This window comes from Rhinolophus sinicus, linkage group LG14 (assembly GCF_036562045.2).
Source record: "Rhinolophus sinicus isolate RSC01 linkage group LG14, ASM3656204v1, whole genome shotgun sequence".
NCBI classification, from domain to species: domain Eukaryota; kingdom Metazoa; phylum Chordata; class Mammalia; order Chiroptera; family Rhinolophidae; genus Rhinolophus; species Rhinolophus sinicus.
This window is the reverse complement of record NC_133763.1, coordinates 24,545,360-24,561,331: the sequence shown is the minus strand read 5'-3', so window position 1 is coordinate 24,561,331 and position 15,972 is coordinate 24,545,360. Positions and strand designations below refer to the sequence as shown.

The following is a 15,972-nucleotide window of genomic DNA, read 5'->3' as shown; positions in this document are numbered from 1 at the left end:
TGGGGAGGGTGTTCCAATACAGTTATTTGTTTACTGGGTAAAAACTCCTGCACAGACAGTGCCGTGTGAGCTGGTGCATTGTCGTGATGCAAGAACCATGAATTGTTGATGAAAAGTTCAGGACATCTAATTTTTTCATGCAGCCTTTTCAGCACTTCCAAATAATAAACTTGGTTAACTGTTTGCCCAGTTGGTACAAATTCATAATGACTAACCCTTCTGATATCAAAAAAAGGTTAACAACATCATTGCAACAAGTTCATGAACTTAATTATCACAATTTGTACATGGATCTCCTCTGCATATATGTCTCAGGGTGCTATGATTTAACTTTTGTGGTATGGGCTGGGTTATGGAGGGGAACTTAAATACTTTTTTTTTTAGAAACAGAATAAAAATAGAATTGATGAAGCAGCCTAGGAAGACTACCCCACAACATCTAATTTGTTAGTGTTTTGAAAGCATGTAGAATCTTTGTGAAATCTTTCTAGCTATGTATAAATATTTGTATAGCACTTTTACTTTCCCTCATTGCTACCATCACAACAAACTGAGGTTTGTTTCTTACAGATGGAAAAATTGGAACTGAAAAATGTTCCATAAATTAACTAGTAACTTATTTTTTCCCCCTTCTTCTGCCTCCCCCCCCCCCCCGCCCACTCTGGTTCAAGCCATTGTTTCTCAGTCTAGTTGTGTAGGACACAGCTTCCCTGACCCATGCTGATATTAAGAGCCTTGCATTCCCCCTGGCTGAGGCTGTCGGTCGATGGTCATCGGTTGGCCACTCACAGCAGCTCATGGCAGCTCTTGCCGGCTGCCGGCTGCTCAGGCTGGCTTCTGGTCACTTATGCTGGCCGCTGGCCACTCACGATGGCTGCCTGCCACTCATGGCAGCACACAGCAGCCCATGGCAGCACACAGTAGCTCACTCCGACCTCCAGCTGCTCGTGGCAGCCCAGCTCCAGGGAGAGTCATTGTTCACAATCTTTGCTATGAAGGGCGCAGCTCACTGGCCCATGTGGGAATCCAACCAGCAACCTCGGCGTTAGTACAGTGCTCCAACCACCTGAGCCACCAGTCTGGGTCGTAATTTAGAGTCCATATTTAAACACAGTTTTAGGAACTGAAAATGTTTTGACCCTTGTCAGAATGTTACATTTTATGATACCTACTATTCTAAGCCACAGGATTCACATAAGATGTCGTAATTTCCCAGAGGAAACATATTTTCAAGATGCTTACATTTAAAAGACCAAATAAAAAGGATGGTTATGTTCAAATCATGTATTTAGAAGTTTTACTATGTATATTGATGATGTGGGATTATTGATAAACTTGGGCAAGTTGCAGTATTCAAATCCTAACATGAACAGAAAGTAGTTGACTAAAAGCACTAGACACAGGCAGCTTGCTGCCCTCAGTGTGCACAGTCACTGGTGTTTCATCTTTGCACTAGGCCTCAGCATCACTGTGGACTACTGGTTAGGTGCAACAGGTTCACCTGATTTGATAGGGTTCAGAATTTTTCCTTAGAGCAAAAGGTATACAAGCATACCTTAGAGATATTGCGTGTTTGGTTCTAGACCACTACAATAAAGGGAGTCACATGAAGTCTTTTGTTTCCTAGTGCATATAAAAGTTATGTTTACACTATATTGTAGTCTATTAAGTGTACAATAGCATTACATCTAAAAAATGTACATACCTTAATTAAAAAATACTAACCATTATCTGAGTTTGTTAATATTTTTGCTGGTGGAAGGTCTTGCCTTGATGTTGATAAAAACGCAAAATACACAGGGTGCAATAAATTTAAGCTCAATAAAATGAGGTATGTTGGTAGTTGGTATTTCTTTGAAGTACAAAGGCTAGATTCAGAATGACAAGGACAACCTTGCAAATTTAGTTTCTTGAGTATTATCTCTGAAAATGTGGACTACTTCCTGTAGTAAAGCAGGTCATACTTTATAAGAGGCTAACTGCAGAAAAGTCAACACACTCCTTGTGTAACAAACCATAGCTTTTCAAAGTATGCCAGTGCTGTCTCTTACATCAATGTGTAGAACTTGCTCCAGGAAAGGGTCACAGTGACCACTCTTCACTTTCAGTAACATTCAACATCATTATTGTAACCTTGACTATATGGGCTCCCCAAAAACTTTGAAAATACTCTGTGAGAAAATATTGTGCAAAGTAATTTTAATGAATTGGTATTGTACAATATTAGTAATCTTCCATTTTGCAATTGCAGCCTTTTAAGTAATGATGCAAGTGCTATAGAGGCTTTCTGCTTTGGCCCTTCTAACCAAAATAACACTTTTGAATTTCACTCTTAAATGAATACATAGAATCATTTTGATGTCAAGTATTATTTAATGGACAATTTCTGAACTTCATTCTAATCATAAAGTTTTAGTGACATGCTTTGTAGTTAAAAGAGTTAGACATTATATGGTAGTGAGCACTAAGCAGGTATTTATCTTGTCAAAAGTGTTGAAAATTTCAAGATTTATGTAAGTAATCTGGGTATTTCCAATTCCAGATTGGTTTGTTCTAGTAAACACTATAGAGAACACATGCAGGTAGGAAATCATGCACCTTCCAGAACTTGAATAAAATTAGAAAAGTTTAAATAATCCAATAGTCATCAAAAGAAATTGTCCTAGAGGGTGTGGCTGAGTGGCTGAAATTTTGAAACAATGAGTAGTCCAACCCAAACAATGTGGATTTTGTTATAGTCTAAAGGAGACATGACTAGAACATTACACTTTTTAAAAAATGGAAAAAAAATTAAAAATAAGGAAATAAAACAAGCAAAAAAAAAAAGCTAAAACCTGTGGAGAAAAGGGAATCCTCATGGACTGTTGATGGGATTGTAACCAGGTGCAGCTATTACAAAAAACATTATGGAGATTCCTCAAAAAACTGAAAATAGAACTACCTTATGATCCAGTATTTAACGCAGTATTTAACTAAAGAAATAGAAACCATTAATTTGAAAAAGATAAATGCACCTGTGTTCACTGCAGCATTATTTACAATAGCCAAGATATGAAAGCAACCTAAGTGATCATTGATAGATGGATAAAGATGAGGTGGTACATATACAATGAAATATTACTCAGACATAAAAAAATAAATATTCCCATTTGCAACATGGATGAATCTAGAGGGTATTTTTCTAAGTGAAATAAGAGAAAGACAAATACCATATGATCTCATTTATATGTTGGATCTAAAAAACAAAACAGAAACAATCTCATAGATACAGAGAACAAAGTGATGGTTGCCAGAGGGGAGAGGGGTAGGGCATTGGCAAAAAAGGAGAACGGGACTAAGAAGTACAAACTGCCAGTTATAAGTCACGAGGATGTGACATACAGCATAGGGGATATAGTCAATCATATCGCAATAATGTATAGCGACAGGTTACTGGACTTATTGTAGTGATCACTTCAGAAGGTATACACATGTCTAATCACTCAGTATGCTGCACACCTGGAACTATTAATAATATAATACTGTATGTGTCATATAATTTATAAATAAGTTCTTTTTTTAAAGGTTAGTAGTTGGACAATTGAAAAAGGCAGCATTAACCAAAGAGGGATTAGAGAAGAGAGCTAGTAAAGGGAGCTGGGGGGAGTATAGGTCAGCACGTGAGTAGCATTAGAAGGCATGTCCCCACACTAGTCTCTACACAACTGCATTACGATGGCAATGTGACAACTAATTCTTGCTCCAATTACCAGCTCACCAGGCAACTTTTTGGTCACACTTTTTGATAACAAGAGAAAGAATTCATCTGTTAGTATACAATATACATTTGGCAACTATATTACTCACCACAAATGAGCATAGTTTGGGTTAATACTAAAATCACACTCCCTGTGACACGTACGGCCTTTATACAAAAACGTGTTAACACTAGAGCTACTGACTCATGATCTTTATTTTTTTAGGAAAACAGTTTGAGTCAGGATATTGTGAAGACAGAACAGCAATGACATGCTTCTAAAAGGAAAGTGATAATTCAATAAGGAAACATATATATGCTTTAAAAGTGGACACATTTCTTCTTGACATTCCAGTTATATGCACAAGCCTCTACCCACCCCTTATGTTCTGAACCAGGAATTACCACTTAGTTCATCATGTGAAATTTCATCTGTGTCAACTGAGAATACTCTGATTGTGGCTAAAATAAATGACCAGTAAGTTTTTCAATAAAATCAAAACTTGTTTGAAAAGCCTCTCTGACGTTTTAAGGAGTGCACAATTGTTTGTAGTTTTCACCAGTTAATGTGGAGGTGCTTCAGGAAAATACCAGGCACGAGGGTTGGAAGGTGACCTCTGTTTGGTACTCCAGATCCCCACAGAAAGACCAGGATCCCTGATGAGGTAATTCTATACAGAGCAAAATTTTTGAGTGCTCTTACTCACTGTGCAATGATACTGTTGTTTGCAAGTCATCTCAAAATTTTAAATTATGCACAATTGTTTTTAGTGCTAATTGTTAGAAAGAGCTTTCTTGTAAGATTTCCAGAGTGTAAATGGCCATTGTCACAGTTGAAGAAGTTGCTCAGGCTCCCTTGTATTCTTCACTACTACTGGCTAAATATAAGGAACATTCATGAAAATGTGTTATTTTTTAAAAAGGACCTAATTAAGTATATAGTAGCATAAAAACAGAAAAAATATACATTTCTACTAGACCATTCTACTATACCAGATATTACCTGTTTTAAAAGTAATACCTACATATATGGTGACATCTCCAGAAATCATACTCCTCAAACAGGTGGGATGAAGAGATAAGCTTGTTATAGGAGTATAACCGCAATTGCTGAGACAATTCAGGCATCGGATGTGCCTGAGATTAGGCCTTACACTTTTGTAGAAGTTTAAGAACTCATTCTTTAGGACACCAAGCAGTTCATCTTAGAAGCTTGAGTTGGTTCAGTATACATCCACTCGTGGAACAGAGTTCCCAAGAGATTACAAGTGACACCTACATCAACTATTCACTGGGTAACACTACCATGACTAGTGGAGGAAAAGACAGCATGTCTAAGTTAGTCTTAAGAAAAGGGCATTACAACATCAATTTGGAATTAAGACTATCAGAAACATCTTTGCTATTAGATTACACGAAACTGGAGATGTCTTTCTGAAGCAACACGGAACATTTGTAAAAATGGCTCCTGAGAACTTCCAAGTGTTGGAAATTCCTAAATTGCCAACACTAAGCTACAGTGATAGTCAAGTAAGGATGGAGGGATTCCTGCCTCTAGCACACCTAGCACCCTGCTCTGAAGGAAAAAGGGTGACATCTGCTAAAACAGTTTAATGGCAGTGTTTCAATGGGGCATGGACCCTAGAAAGAGAGGCATCCGTAGGTCTATTCTTACATGACACATGCACCCTATTATTGCTTTAATTAGAAGATGAGTACATGGAGACTAATCATGCATTGTTACATTGAGGCTTGCACTTGTTTCCACTAACATTAGAGCTGATGTTGCTACCAAGCCTGATCTATTTAAGGGTGGGAAAATGAAACAAACACGTGGAGCTCAATCTATTATGGTATGGTATTATGGTATGTAAACCAAATAGCTTACAATGGACTGTGTAGTCTCATGTCAAGAATTGTTTGAAAGAATTTCCATTTTACCCATAAAGATTATAAATTATACAAAGTATTGTTTTAATTGGCCAAAGATGTTCACATTCTAAGAGTATGACTAACACAAAAGCTATTAATTAATAACATTTTAACTGCTTCCCAGTTATCACTAGTAAGTATAATAGGTAAATTTATGAAAATTAGATTTTAAGTAAACATTACTGTTTTGTGACTTTAGGCATCATTCAATCACATGCTCTTTTAAAACTTCAAGGATATCTGTACCTAAGTATTAAAGGGCAATAGCTATTTCAGACCTAACTTCAAAAAAACAAAACCAAAAAACTGGTGGATTAAAAAAAAATTGCTGCTACTCCTCCACTTTGAATGAGTTGGCTCTGGAACTTAGGTTGACCAAGACTGTGGTAGAAGTGACACAATTTGACTTCCAAGCCTTTCATTGCCACTTTTAGGAATGCTACTGCCACTGTTTAGAAACCCAGGGCATTTTGACAGAGGCCACACAAAGAACAAAGGCATGCCTGATGACAGCCCTATCCAACCTGCAGACACTTGAGTGAAGGCATTATGGAACATCCAGCCTAAGTTGAATCAACAGATGGCTGTAGCCATGTGAGCAAATAAATGTTATTTTAAGGCACTGTTTTGGAATGAGCAGTAACACATCACTTGGTACAGAAATTGGTACCAAGAATGAGGTGCTGCCATAACAAAAACCTACATTTGGCACTGCCTGACCAAGGCTGGAAGGATAGTGAACAAATTGTCTGTGAAGGTTGGAGAAGTAAACCAACTGCTATTAGAAGCTGGAAAGATGGTGACTTATGTAGCAGCAAAACAATTGGTAACATTTTTAAAAAATGTGAACTTTCAGCTGAGAAATCTGAGAAATGTTCGAAGTGTCAGTTGATTTATTTCAGCTCTGTGTAATGAGATATCTAAGAGATGAAACAGAGAAGAAACTGTTCAGTGTGTAAGAATTTAGCAAAACTATAGGACACTAAGGACTTGTAGAGTTGGGTCCACTATCAGCAGCAAGGTGAAGATTCTCAAAGAAATGGTTTCAGGGGGCCAGCCCAATGGCTCAGGTGGTTGGAGTGCCATGCTCCTAACACCAAGGTCGCTGGTTCGATTCCCACATGGGCCAGTGAGCTGCACCCTCTACAGCTAAGATTGTGAAAAATAGCTTTCCCTGGAGCAGGGCTGCCATGAGCTGCAGCAGGCTGCTGTGTGCCTTGAGTGGCCAGTGGCCAGCGTGAGTGGCTGGCAGCCAGCATGAGCTGCTGTGTGCTGCCCTAGGCTACTGTGTGCTGCCATGAGTGGCCAGTGGCCAGCATGGGTGGCCAGCAGCCATCGTGAGCTGCTGTGGGCTGCCGGGGGGTACCATGTGCCACCATGAGTGGCCGGTGGCCAGCGTGAGTGGCTGGCAGCCATTGTGAGCAACTGGCTACTGGCGTGAGCTGCTGTGAGTGGCTGATCGACTGGCGACCAACTGCCTCAGCCGGGGGAGCGCAAGGCTCATAATACTATCATGGGCCAGGGAGCTGTGTCCTACTCAACTAGACTGAGAAACAGCAGCTTGAACCAGAGTGGGGGGTGGGGGAGGGAGGAGAAGGCGGGGGGAAATCAACATCTTCTCCCCATGAATACTTCCCTGATAAGCCCAGGTAGATTTGGACACATCCTCTGCCATCATAAAAAGGAAAAAGAAAGAAAAAATGGTTTCAGGGTCATGATCAAATCAAGGCCATGACTGCTATGCCCTTTGTTAAGACTTCAGGTTCAAGTTAGTGCTTAGTAAATCCTCTGAGCTAGACAAAGTAGTTCTTAAAGAATCGTGTTTGCCCACAGTATTCTACCATTCCAGAAATGGGTCTAGGTAATTATGACTTAACTTTTAAAGGGCATATAGAAAACTCAAGTTTCCTAGGAAACCCACACAATTTTTAAGGGATTTGTACTTGCTGAATACATTTTAAAATGAAAAAGGCCTCTAGGCCCCCAACTTTGAGCTAGCAGGAAGGAGGATATCACCAATCTACTGTGTGAGTCTACTTCATTAAAGTAAATGTTGTACTTAGTTTCCAGCAAATGGTTATCTTTCAGTCTATTATTTTTTCTTTTAGGCCCATGCCTGAAAGTAATGAAATTCACATAAACTATTTTAACCAAGAGAAAATTAAGCCATAAATTCTGGGTTTTTTTTTGTTTTTTCCTCCCTTAACTGGAAGAACATTGTGTTAGAAGTCAAGAATGATGAGTATGAGTCCCAGCTGAGCTCCTACTTCTGAAACACTAAGTCACTAATCACTCTGAACCCGTTTTCTTCTTAAAAATATCAGGCCAATAGTGGTATTTAAAAAATGGTGAATTAGTATGCTCAGAAGATGGGTGCCTCCACTTCAGTAACCAATGATACAAAAATCCTTATTACAATACTAGCAAGCTGAATTCAGCAGCACATTAAAAGAATTATACACCATGACAAAGGGTGACCTATTCAGAATACAAGGCAGTACAATGTATGAAAATCAATGTAACATATCACAATAAAAAGGGAAAAAAAACACAATTTCAATGGATACTGAAAAAACATTTGACAGAACTCAACACCCCTAAAAACACTCAACTGGAAATTGAAGGGAGCTTCCTTTAATACAAGTCATATGTGAAAAACCTCGGTAGTAGTATACACAATGGTGAACGACTGAAAGCGTTTCCTCTAAGATCAGGAACACAAGGAGGCTCCTTTTCACTGCTTCTATTAAAAGACTACAGAACATTTCTGAAATTAAAAGATTATATAAATAAATGGAAAGATGTCATGTTTATGGATGAGATTTAATATTACGAATAGCAATACTGCCCCAAGGTGATCTACACATTCAATGCAATCCTTATCAAAATCCTAGCAGCCATTTTTCCAAAATGGAAAGCCAGTCCTAAAATTGATATGGACATTCAACGTATGTGTGTGTACAGAGGGTGCTAAAAAAATGTATACACATTTTAAGAAAGGAAAAAGCTGTATTAAAATTGTAATAATATATACCGATAACAAAAGATGAATACAAAAGAAATGAAGTATTGATATTGTTCATTTTAAAATGAAAACAAAAAGGGCAAGGCCAGATAATTTCTAAGATTTCATAAAGGTTTAAAATTTTTCTCTACTTTCTGGGTTCAGAGAGGGATTAAAAACAGAATTGGCAATCAGTCTCTTGAATATGAGGGCATAAGTAAGAACACCAGACAATTGTAGAACACTTCCAACATGAAATAAAAACACCAAAATTAGTAAGAAAAAAGGTCTCAGAGACAACAGAGACAAAAAAGAACTACAGAAAAACAATTTTTATCTTCAGACTTTTAAAAAAGGTAACGGATCCTATCCTGAAGGGTAATCAGCACTATTGCAAGGTAAAACTGCAACTGCCAACATAAAATTTCAACAAAATGGTTTCAAAAAAATATTGAGGAAACTCTCAGAGAAAACTGAAATGTCATTAAGGAAATCAGAATACAAAGAAACAGATCTAAAAGGTTTAACATATAAGGCGTGATAAAAAAAAATATGGTGAATGTTTATTACAGTAAAAGACACATTGCCATAAATCCCCATCAAAATACTCCCCCTTGCTTTGAACACACTTATCCCATCATTTTTGCCACTTTCTGAAGCAGAAGTGACGTGTGACACGGATGCTTTTATTGTGATCACGAAATATGGTGAATGCTGCTGCCATGTGCCATCCAACGGAAAGGCAGGGATCTTCAATACAGGAAGCGGCACATCCAACCTTAGTAACAGTGTGTGACAAGTTACAGCTTGTTCGGTGCAGTCAGTCAGGTGTGAGCAACGGTTGAGAGGTATAGTTTAAAGTGTCATAAATCATCCTCTATCAGACAACGCTCTGTGTTACACAGTTTCTGGTATACGGCAATTTCTGTCAAATAAAAACATTACGGTGTGTCCTCATCCACCTTATTCACTGGATCTTGCACCCTGTGATTTCTTGCTCTTCCCCAAAGTCAAAATGATTCAGGACTTCAAAGTAGACATGAGAGTACAACTAAAGACACGAAAGAGGACTTCCAGAAATACTTCAGAAAGTGGCAAGAACAATGGAGTAAATGTGTTCGAAACGAGGGGGAGTATTTTGAGGGGGATTAATGGCAATTTGTCTTTTACTGTACATTATTTTTTATTTAAACATTCACCATATTGTTTGATCACACATCATACAATAAGAGTTTGAAGAGAAAACAAAAAGTTAAAAAAAATTGTCTCCAGTGTTGTAGCACAGGCATCCTTAAGTTGAAAAGGTTCACTGATTGCCTAGCAGCAAGAAAGGAGATTGGGAACTGCAAGACAGTACAATGCCAGGTTATAGTTCTAGGTCTAAAAAGCTCCCTAAGATTTCTTAGGAGCACAAAGGTGGGGTGAAAAACATTTAATCTATCATAGAATACAAACAGAATGGCATTAGTTTCCACAATAACCTGGATGCTAAAACAATGGAGTGATTTCTGAAAAATTCTATATTCAATTAAACTCTCAAGTGTGAGCTATTAAATTTGCAAAGATTCAGATAATTTATCTCCCACTGTTTCTTTCCTAGAAAGTTACTTGATCATAAGCTCCAGCAAAAGCCCAAAAAACAATGGCTTTCTAACAAAAATGTTAATGTTACTTTATATTCTTAGAATATGATATAGTGGGCTTAGAGAGCAACCAAGTCAGTTTGAAGAGCTAATGGTTCCAAAATGAGGTCTGTGAGAAAATGTGACTTGATAGACCAAAATATGAAGCAGCATTTGGAAAGATTAAAGCTAAGGTAATTACATAATAATAGCAAAGGAGAGAAAACAACAAACAAAAAATAAAACAAGAAAAGCTCCAAATAAAGGCTATGGGCTATACAAGAAAGGAAATGTAATCCTAGTTCAGGATTTAGCTCAGCAGACAATATTGTCATGATAAGGTAAGTGTTAATGAACCAACTAGAACAGAACATACTGTATACTATATATGAAAGAGCAGAGAAAGTTCTTATGAAATAATTAAATATTCATCATGAGAAAGTAAATAGACAATGTAAACTGATTTATCAAGAAACAGCAGTACAGTCATATAATCAGGCAAATAAGATAAAAATGGCTAAAAAAGTAAAATTACCTCTAGGTGGTAAAACTGACAGGAGTTTAAGGTCATACTAATTTATTTTTACAGCATAATTTTATTAAATAAATAAAAAGTTTAAATAATTTTTGTTCATTTTGTTCTTAGTATATCCAGGTACGTTTGCCAAAATAAATAAAACTATCCACATAATATGTATGCTTAAAGTTTACCTGCAGTAAAATGTGATTTAAGTATTCCTTTTTGTAAAAAAGTACATTTCTATTAGAGTTTGAATAGTCAATTCACAGGCCTTGTGAAGATATCTTTACACATCAATTAATCTTCAAAACTCTGTGGGTTGGTACTATTATAACACCATTTTAAAGATGAGAAAACGTGTTCAGAATTTATGCAACTTGCCCAAAGTTAAAGTTAGATCTAGAACTGGAAATCAGATATTCTGATGCCAAAGCCTGTGACACTGACCAGAGGTAACAACTCAATTGATGAGTTCTGATTTCCAGGTTTCATTTTCCTTCCTCTTTTTAACAAAGAAAATTGCATTTTCTTTTTGCTTTATAAAACTGTATGTGAACATTGACAGGATGGATATAAGAAAAACTATAAGCAACAAAATCCAGCATTAAAGAGCAACATTAATGAGACAACGGATTTGATGTCATGTGTCAGTCCAATACAATTTCACAGCACAAACGACATAATAAATTTGAAGGGCACCAATTAAGTAAAAACAGCCCACCTGGCTGATTCATTTAGACCCAACCAAATCTGCTTAATGAAACCATTCTGTATATTAAGTAATTTATTGCTTTGGTATTCTTTGTATTAAGATGTCATGGAAGGATTAAATAGAAACATGTGAAGTTCATTCATTTATTCATTAATAGGTTGTCAAATTCAGTTTTCTATACACTATGGTGTTTATTCCATTTTCTGTACTATTAGATATACATATTTAAAAAAATATTTAACTTATTTTTATGAAGAAATTAAATATTTTTCTGGAAAAAAAATCATTTTATTATTGTTCTCTAACAATAAACCTGAAACAAGTCTCATCCAACTTAACTAACTTATTTAAATACCTTTGCACCACGGCAATTTGTCTAAAGATCTAGTTTACATAATTCTATTCTAAGTAACACTGTTTTACTCTGTTACATAGTATATAATTAAAGAACATTTTTGTAATAAACATGTTTCTTTTGATATAATACAGAACAAGGTTTTCCCACATCCCAGCAATCACTCAAATATATTAAGAAAGTATCCTTCGTTAAAAGGCACACACATTTACAGGTTCAAATCTTTATTGTTTTAAAATTCTACATGTCTTTTACAATACAATATTTTGTTATTAAATGACCTCTAAATGGTTAATGTACAATGAATATGTTTTTTTCTGAAACGGAACCACGAATTATGATTTCATCAATATGATTATTCTAAACAGAATAATAAAGACGTTGGGAAGATTTCAGTGCTGCATTTGAAACTGTCAATAGCACAGACTCTTCCCTTTAGAACCCAGATAACCCATCTGTTGAAAGTGCTTTTGAAAACTGCTAATTATGGCTGATCTTAAAAATGAGGCAATCAAGTTGAATTCCTTTTTGTTTTGAAACATCAAAGGGCATTTAAAAAAATAAATGAAACAATTTGCTTTAGTAACCTACAGAGACAAACTCAAAATTATGATTATCTGCATGCAACACTCCTTTTTAAATAGTTTTGAAGAATTTATACCTTTTATAAAGAATGTGTTAAAGAGTGCAAGTTTTCTGATATTGATTTCACAAAAGGACAAATGCTGGTAATAACTAACATTTAATATCTAAGTTCAAGCTAATGTATATGTAACAGGCAATTAATATGGCTAATCATAAGCCACAATGCACAAGGTATGCCCTTTGAGAAAATGAACTCGTTTGGTCCGCATTTCTAGAGTTATTTGGGTTAAAAACAAAACAAAAACAAAAACCATTTTAATTCAGCCAAGGGTTTTGATGAATTTATTGTTCCTAAGATGTAGCCAGTTAAAAAGCATACTATGTACACCAATGAAGTACATTGTCATGCTGACTTTTGTATAAAAGGATGACCTGCTGTTTCTGGAGTGATGAATGAGCACTGTAGGACAAATCAGAAAAATGTCACAGAATGTTACTAATTTCTCTCATGAGTTATACTTTCTTATTCCACGACACAGCTTTCACTCTGTAAAACTTTGTCCCCAAAGGAACTTTAAATCTGTTTTGTGCCTAAGAAGGAAAGAAAAAAGGGAATCACTTAAAGGATTAAACCAAGTTATATAGGTAGCATCCTATCACACTACTCAATGCTGGAGTATGGGGGTGGAGGGTGCTTTTATCACACTACACAAGATCACCCCTCACCAGGTGAGAATACACTGAGCCCCTAATATTGATGGAAGAATATAGCACAAAGTGAGCCATATGTCATTAACTGAAGTATCAAAGAAACTCCAATACTACATGGTTTACATTTTATTAGTGTTTTGGAGCAGAAGAGCCTGGTATTGCAGTGAGCTAAAAAATGTTCACTAGATTTCACTGATTTTATTGCACTGACATTGCTGACATTACAGTCAGGTGCAATATTAGGCATCAAATATTTTACATTATCTTTCTTCAATGGGGGCAGCCTAAAGAAAATATGAAAACAGCAACTCTACCTATAAATAGATTCACTTTTAATCACCAGGAATGCTGTGTTCCTTTCTTGCACATGAAAACACAAATACCAACAGTCATAGGACACCTGTAGTAATTTTCCTGTATAGGTCAATGAATTCTTGGTAATTTACCCTACCATCTAAAGATAAATAATATACTTATAAAATTGTGGGTTCAAACTCACACTCATTAAACTCACTCATCAAAGTCTAACTCAAGTGAGCAAAAAAGCCAAAGAGAGCACTTTATATTAAAGATTTCTATATAAAGCAGTAGAAGAATCTTCTAATTCCTAGGTTTATATCATTTGATGTAGCTTTTACCTTTTTGGCTTGACAGTATTCCTTTTCCATTACTTTTCCAAGTACCCAGGGTCTTCTAGATGCACCTGAAGCTATTGAATCAAATTGTTAGTTTCTTTTTGAAAGTACAGTTATAACTACTCATGAAAACATAACTTCCAGAATCAAGACAGATTAATGAAATTCTCAAGGGTGAAAGACTGTGTAAGACTTTTACAACTTCTGAAATCATGAAAGTGTGTAACAATTTACAAAACAAAGCTGAATTCATTTTACTTTTCAACCAGTAATTTTGGCTTTATTTACTCCTTAAATATAGATGGTAAGTCAAACCACAGAACTAACAAAATTCAAGAAATACAAATAATCATGAACAAATAAATCTAGATATTCTAAATCAGCTCAACACTGCCATCTACCAAAAGTGCTAACAAAGATGACCTTTTCCATTTCTGAAAGCAAAGTTATGTAGAAAAAAATTTATTTTCTAGGTTCAAGCAAAGCACTGCTTTTTGAGGGGCAATGGTTGTAACACCAGTGCTCATGGGCAGGAAGTACATGCATCTTTCTCACATCTGTACTCCACAGTGCTTGGCATGGCAGTGTGAACAAAGTTGGTACACAATAAATAAGAGTTCAGAAGCAAAGTCTAGAAGAGGTAAATACTCATTCTCTTTAAATTCATCAGAAGAAAAGTTGTCATAAAAAAGTTGATTTCAAAAGTATTCAGCCAATAAATTATATGTTTAGGCTAAAGCCTTTGATATTCCTCAGAAGCCAGAATTGATTTTTAATCCATAAACACAATTTGGCAAGATATAACTGAAAGACATCCTGAATAAACCATCAGAAATAAATATAGACATTGTCACATGATAGAAAGATAAAAAAGTCCCTGGACCAGAGGATACTGAAAGTACTCTGAAGAGTAATATAGAATTTTAGACAAGTCATAATTTCTGAAAAGAATCATCTAAAACTAAAAGACATACACATGTAGAGATAATGCAAACGGGGCAAACGTCAACAAGAGGAGAACCTGGGCAAAGGTATATGGTGTTTTGTTGTTTTTGTACTGTACTTACTATGAAACTTTCTGGTAAAATTTAAAAATCATTTCAAATAAAAAGTTTAAACAAATGAAAAACAAAAACCCATAAGAAGAAAACTGCATTGGCACTGTTGACAGAAAAATGCATCAAGTTCAATGTTTTCAAGGTATAAAACCAGTAAGTTGTAAGCTTATCTTCTCATTTTTCATGATCATATGAAAAATGTACTTATCTATGGACATTGTGTATAATCCACCACCAACAGCTATGATGGAGTTGATCACATGACATTGGCTTAGTTCAGGAATTAATATTTGACCAGGTCAGGTTATCATTCTAAATGGAACACCAATCTAAATGGACATATAATCTTGTTTTTTAAAATAATCTTATTTAAGTGAAGTATCCCAAGGTATCAATTCTGGTCTTTTTTAATTCTTTACAGATCAAAAGTAATTAAAAAAAAATAGAATAGTAATAGGAAAAAAAAGGCCAAGGGGCGGGGAATCTTTTGCCCTATCACTTTTTTGTTCTAATGTTGTTTACATGTTTATATGCATACTTTCACCTAAGTATATGATCTCACTCTGGGACCAGCTGAGGATGAAGATGAGAGGATACCCAGCCCACGTGAGGCTCCTGTTCACTGGACGGATTATTTCACCATTGTTCCATGAGCCCAATACTGCAAAACTTTCCTTCCAAACAGTGAACATTTTTTCCCCATGGGCTTTTAAGGTAAAAAGAAATCATGGCCTACTGCTAAGCATATATCCAGAAACAGTTAGTTAAAACCACAGGAAGAACTACCGCGAAATGTGAAAACTATGTCCTAACACAATTTCATCTGAAATTTTGTATTTTTTGAGTCTAGGAGAAAAGAAAGCAAACAGAAACTAATGAGAGAGTAGGAATAGGAATGAGGAGGAAAGCAGCCAAGCAGCAGATAGCCATACAGAAACACAGAGAATGGTTTCTATAAGTCAAACAAAAGCCTGGCATAGAACCGGGAATAGAAGGAGCTGGACCTGAAGACAAGTACCACACATCATTAAAAGAGAATCAATGTCAGAGGGAGAAAAGGAGATAGATAGACAGATAGACAGACAGACAGATAAATAGATAG

At 36.0% G+C, this 15,972-nt stretch overlaps 1 protein-coding gene across 4 annotated transcripts in view; it reads right to left on the bottom strand.

Moving 5' to 3' along the window:
• Positions 1-12,088: 12,088 nt before the first annotated feature.
• Positions 12,089-15,972, bottom strand: part of RB1CC1 (RB1 inducible coiled-coil 1) — an 83,188-nt gene continuing 79,304 nt past the window's right edge. For all 4 annotated transcript variants that reach the window (XM_019712559.2, XM_019712560.2, XM_019712562.2 and 1 more), the window contains exons 23-24: positions 13,816-13,886; positions 12,089-13,057 (exon numbers count right to left, since the gene is read on the bottom strand). In XM_019712559.2, the coding sequence (XP_019568118.2) occupies positions 12,980-13,057; positions 13,816-13,886 (149 nt within the window). In that variant the 3' untranslated portion in view covers positions 12,089-12,979. The remainder of the gene's footprint in view (positions 13,058-13,815; positions 13,887-15,972) is intronic.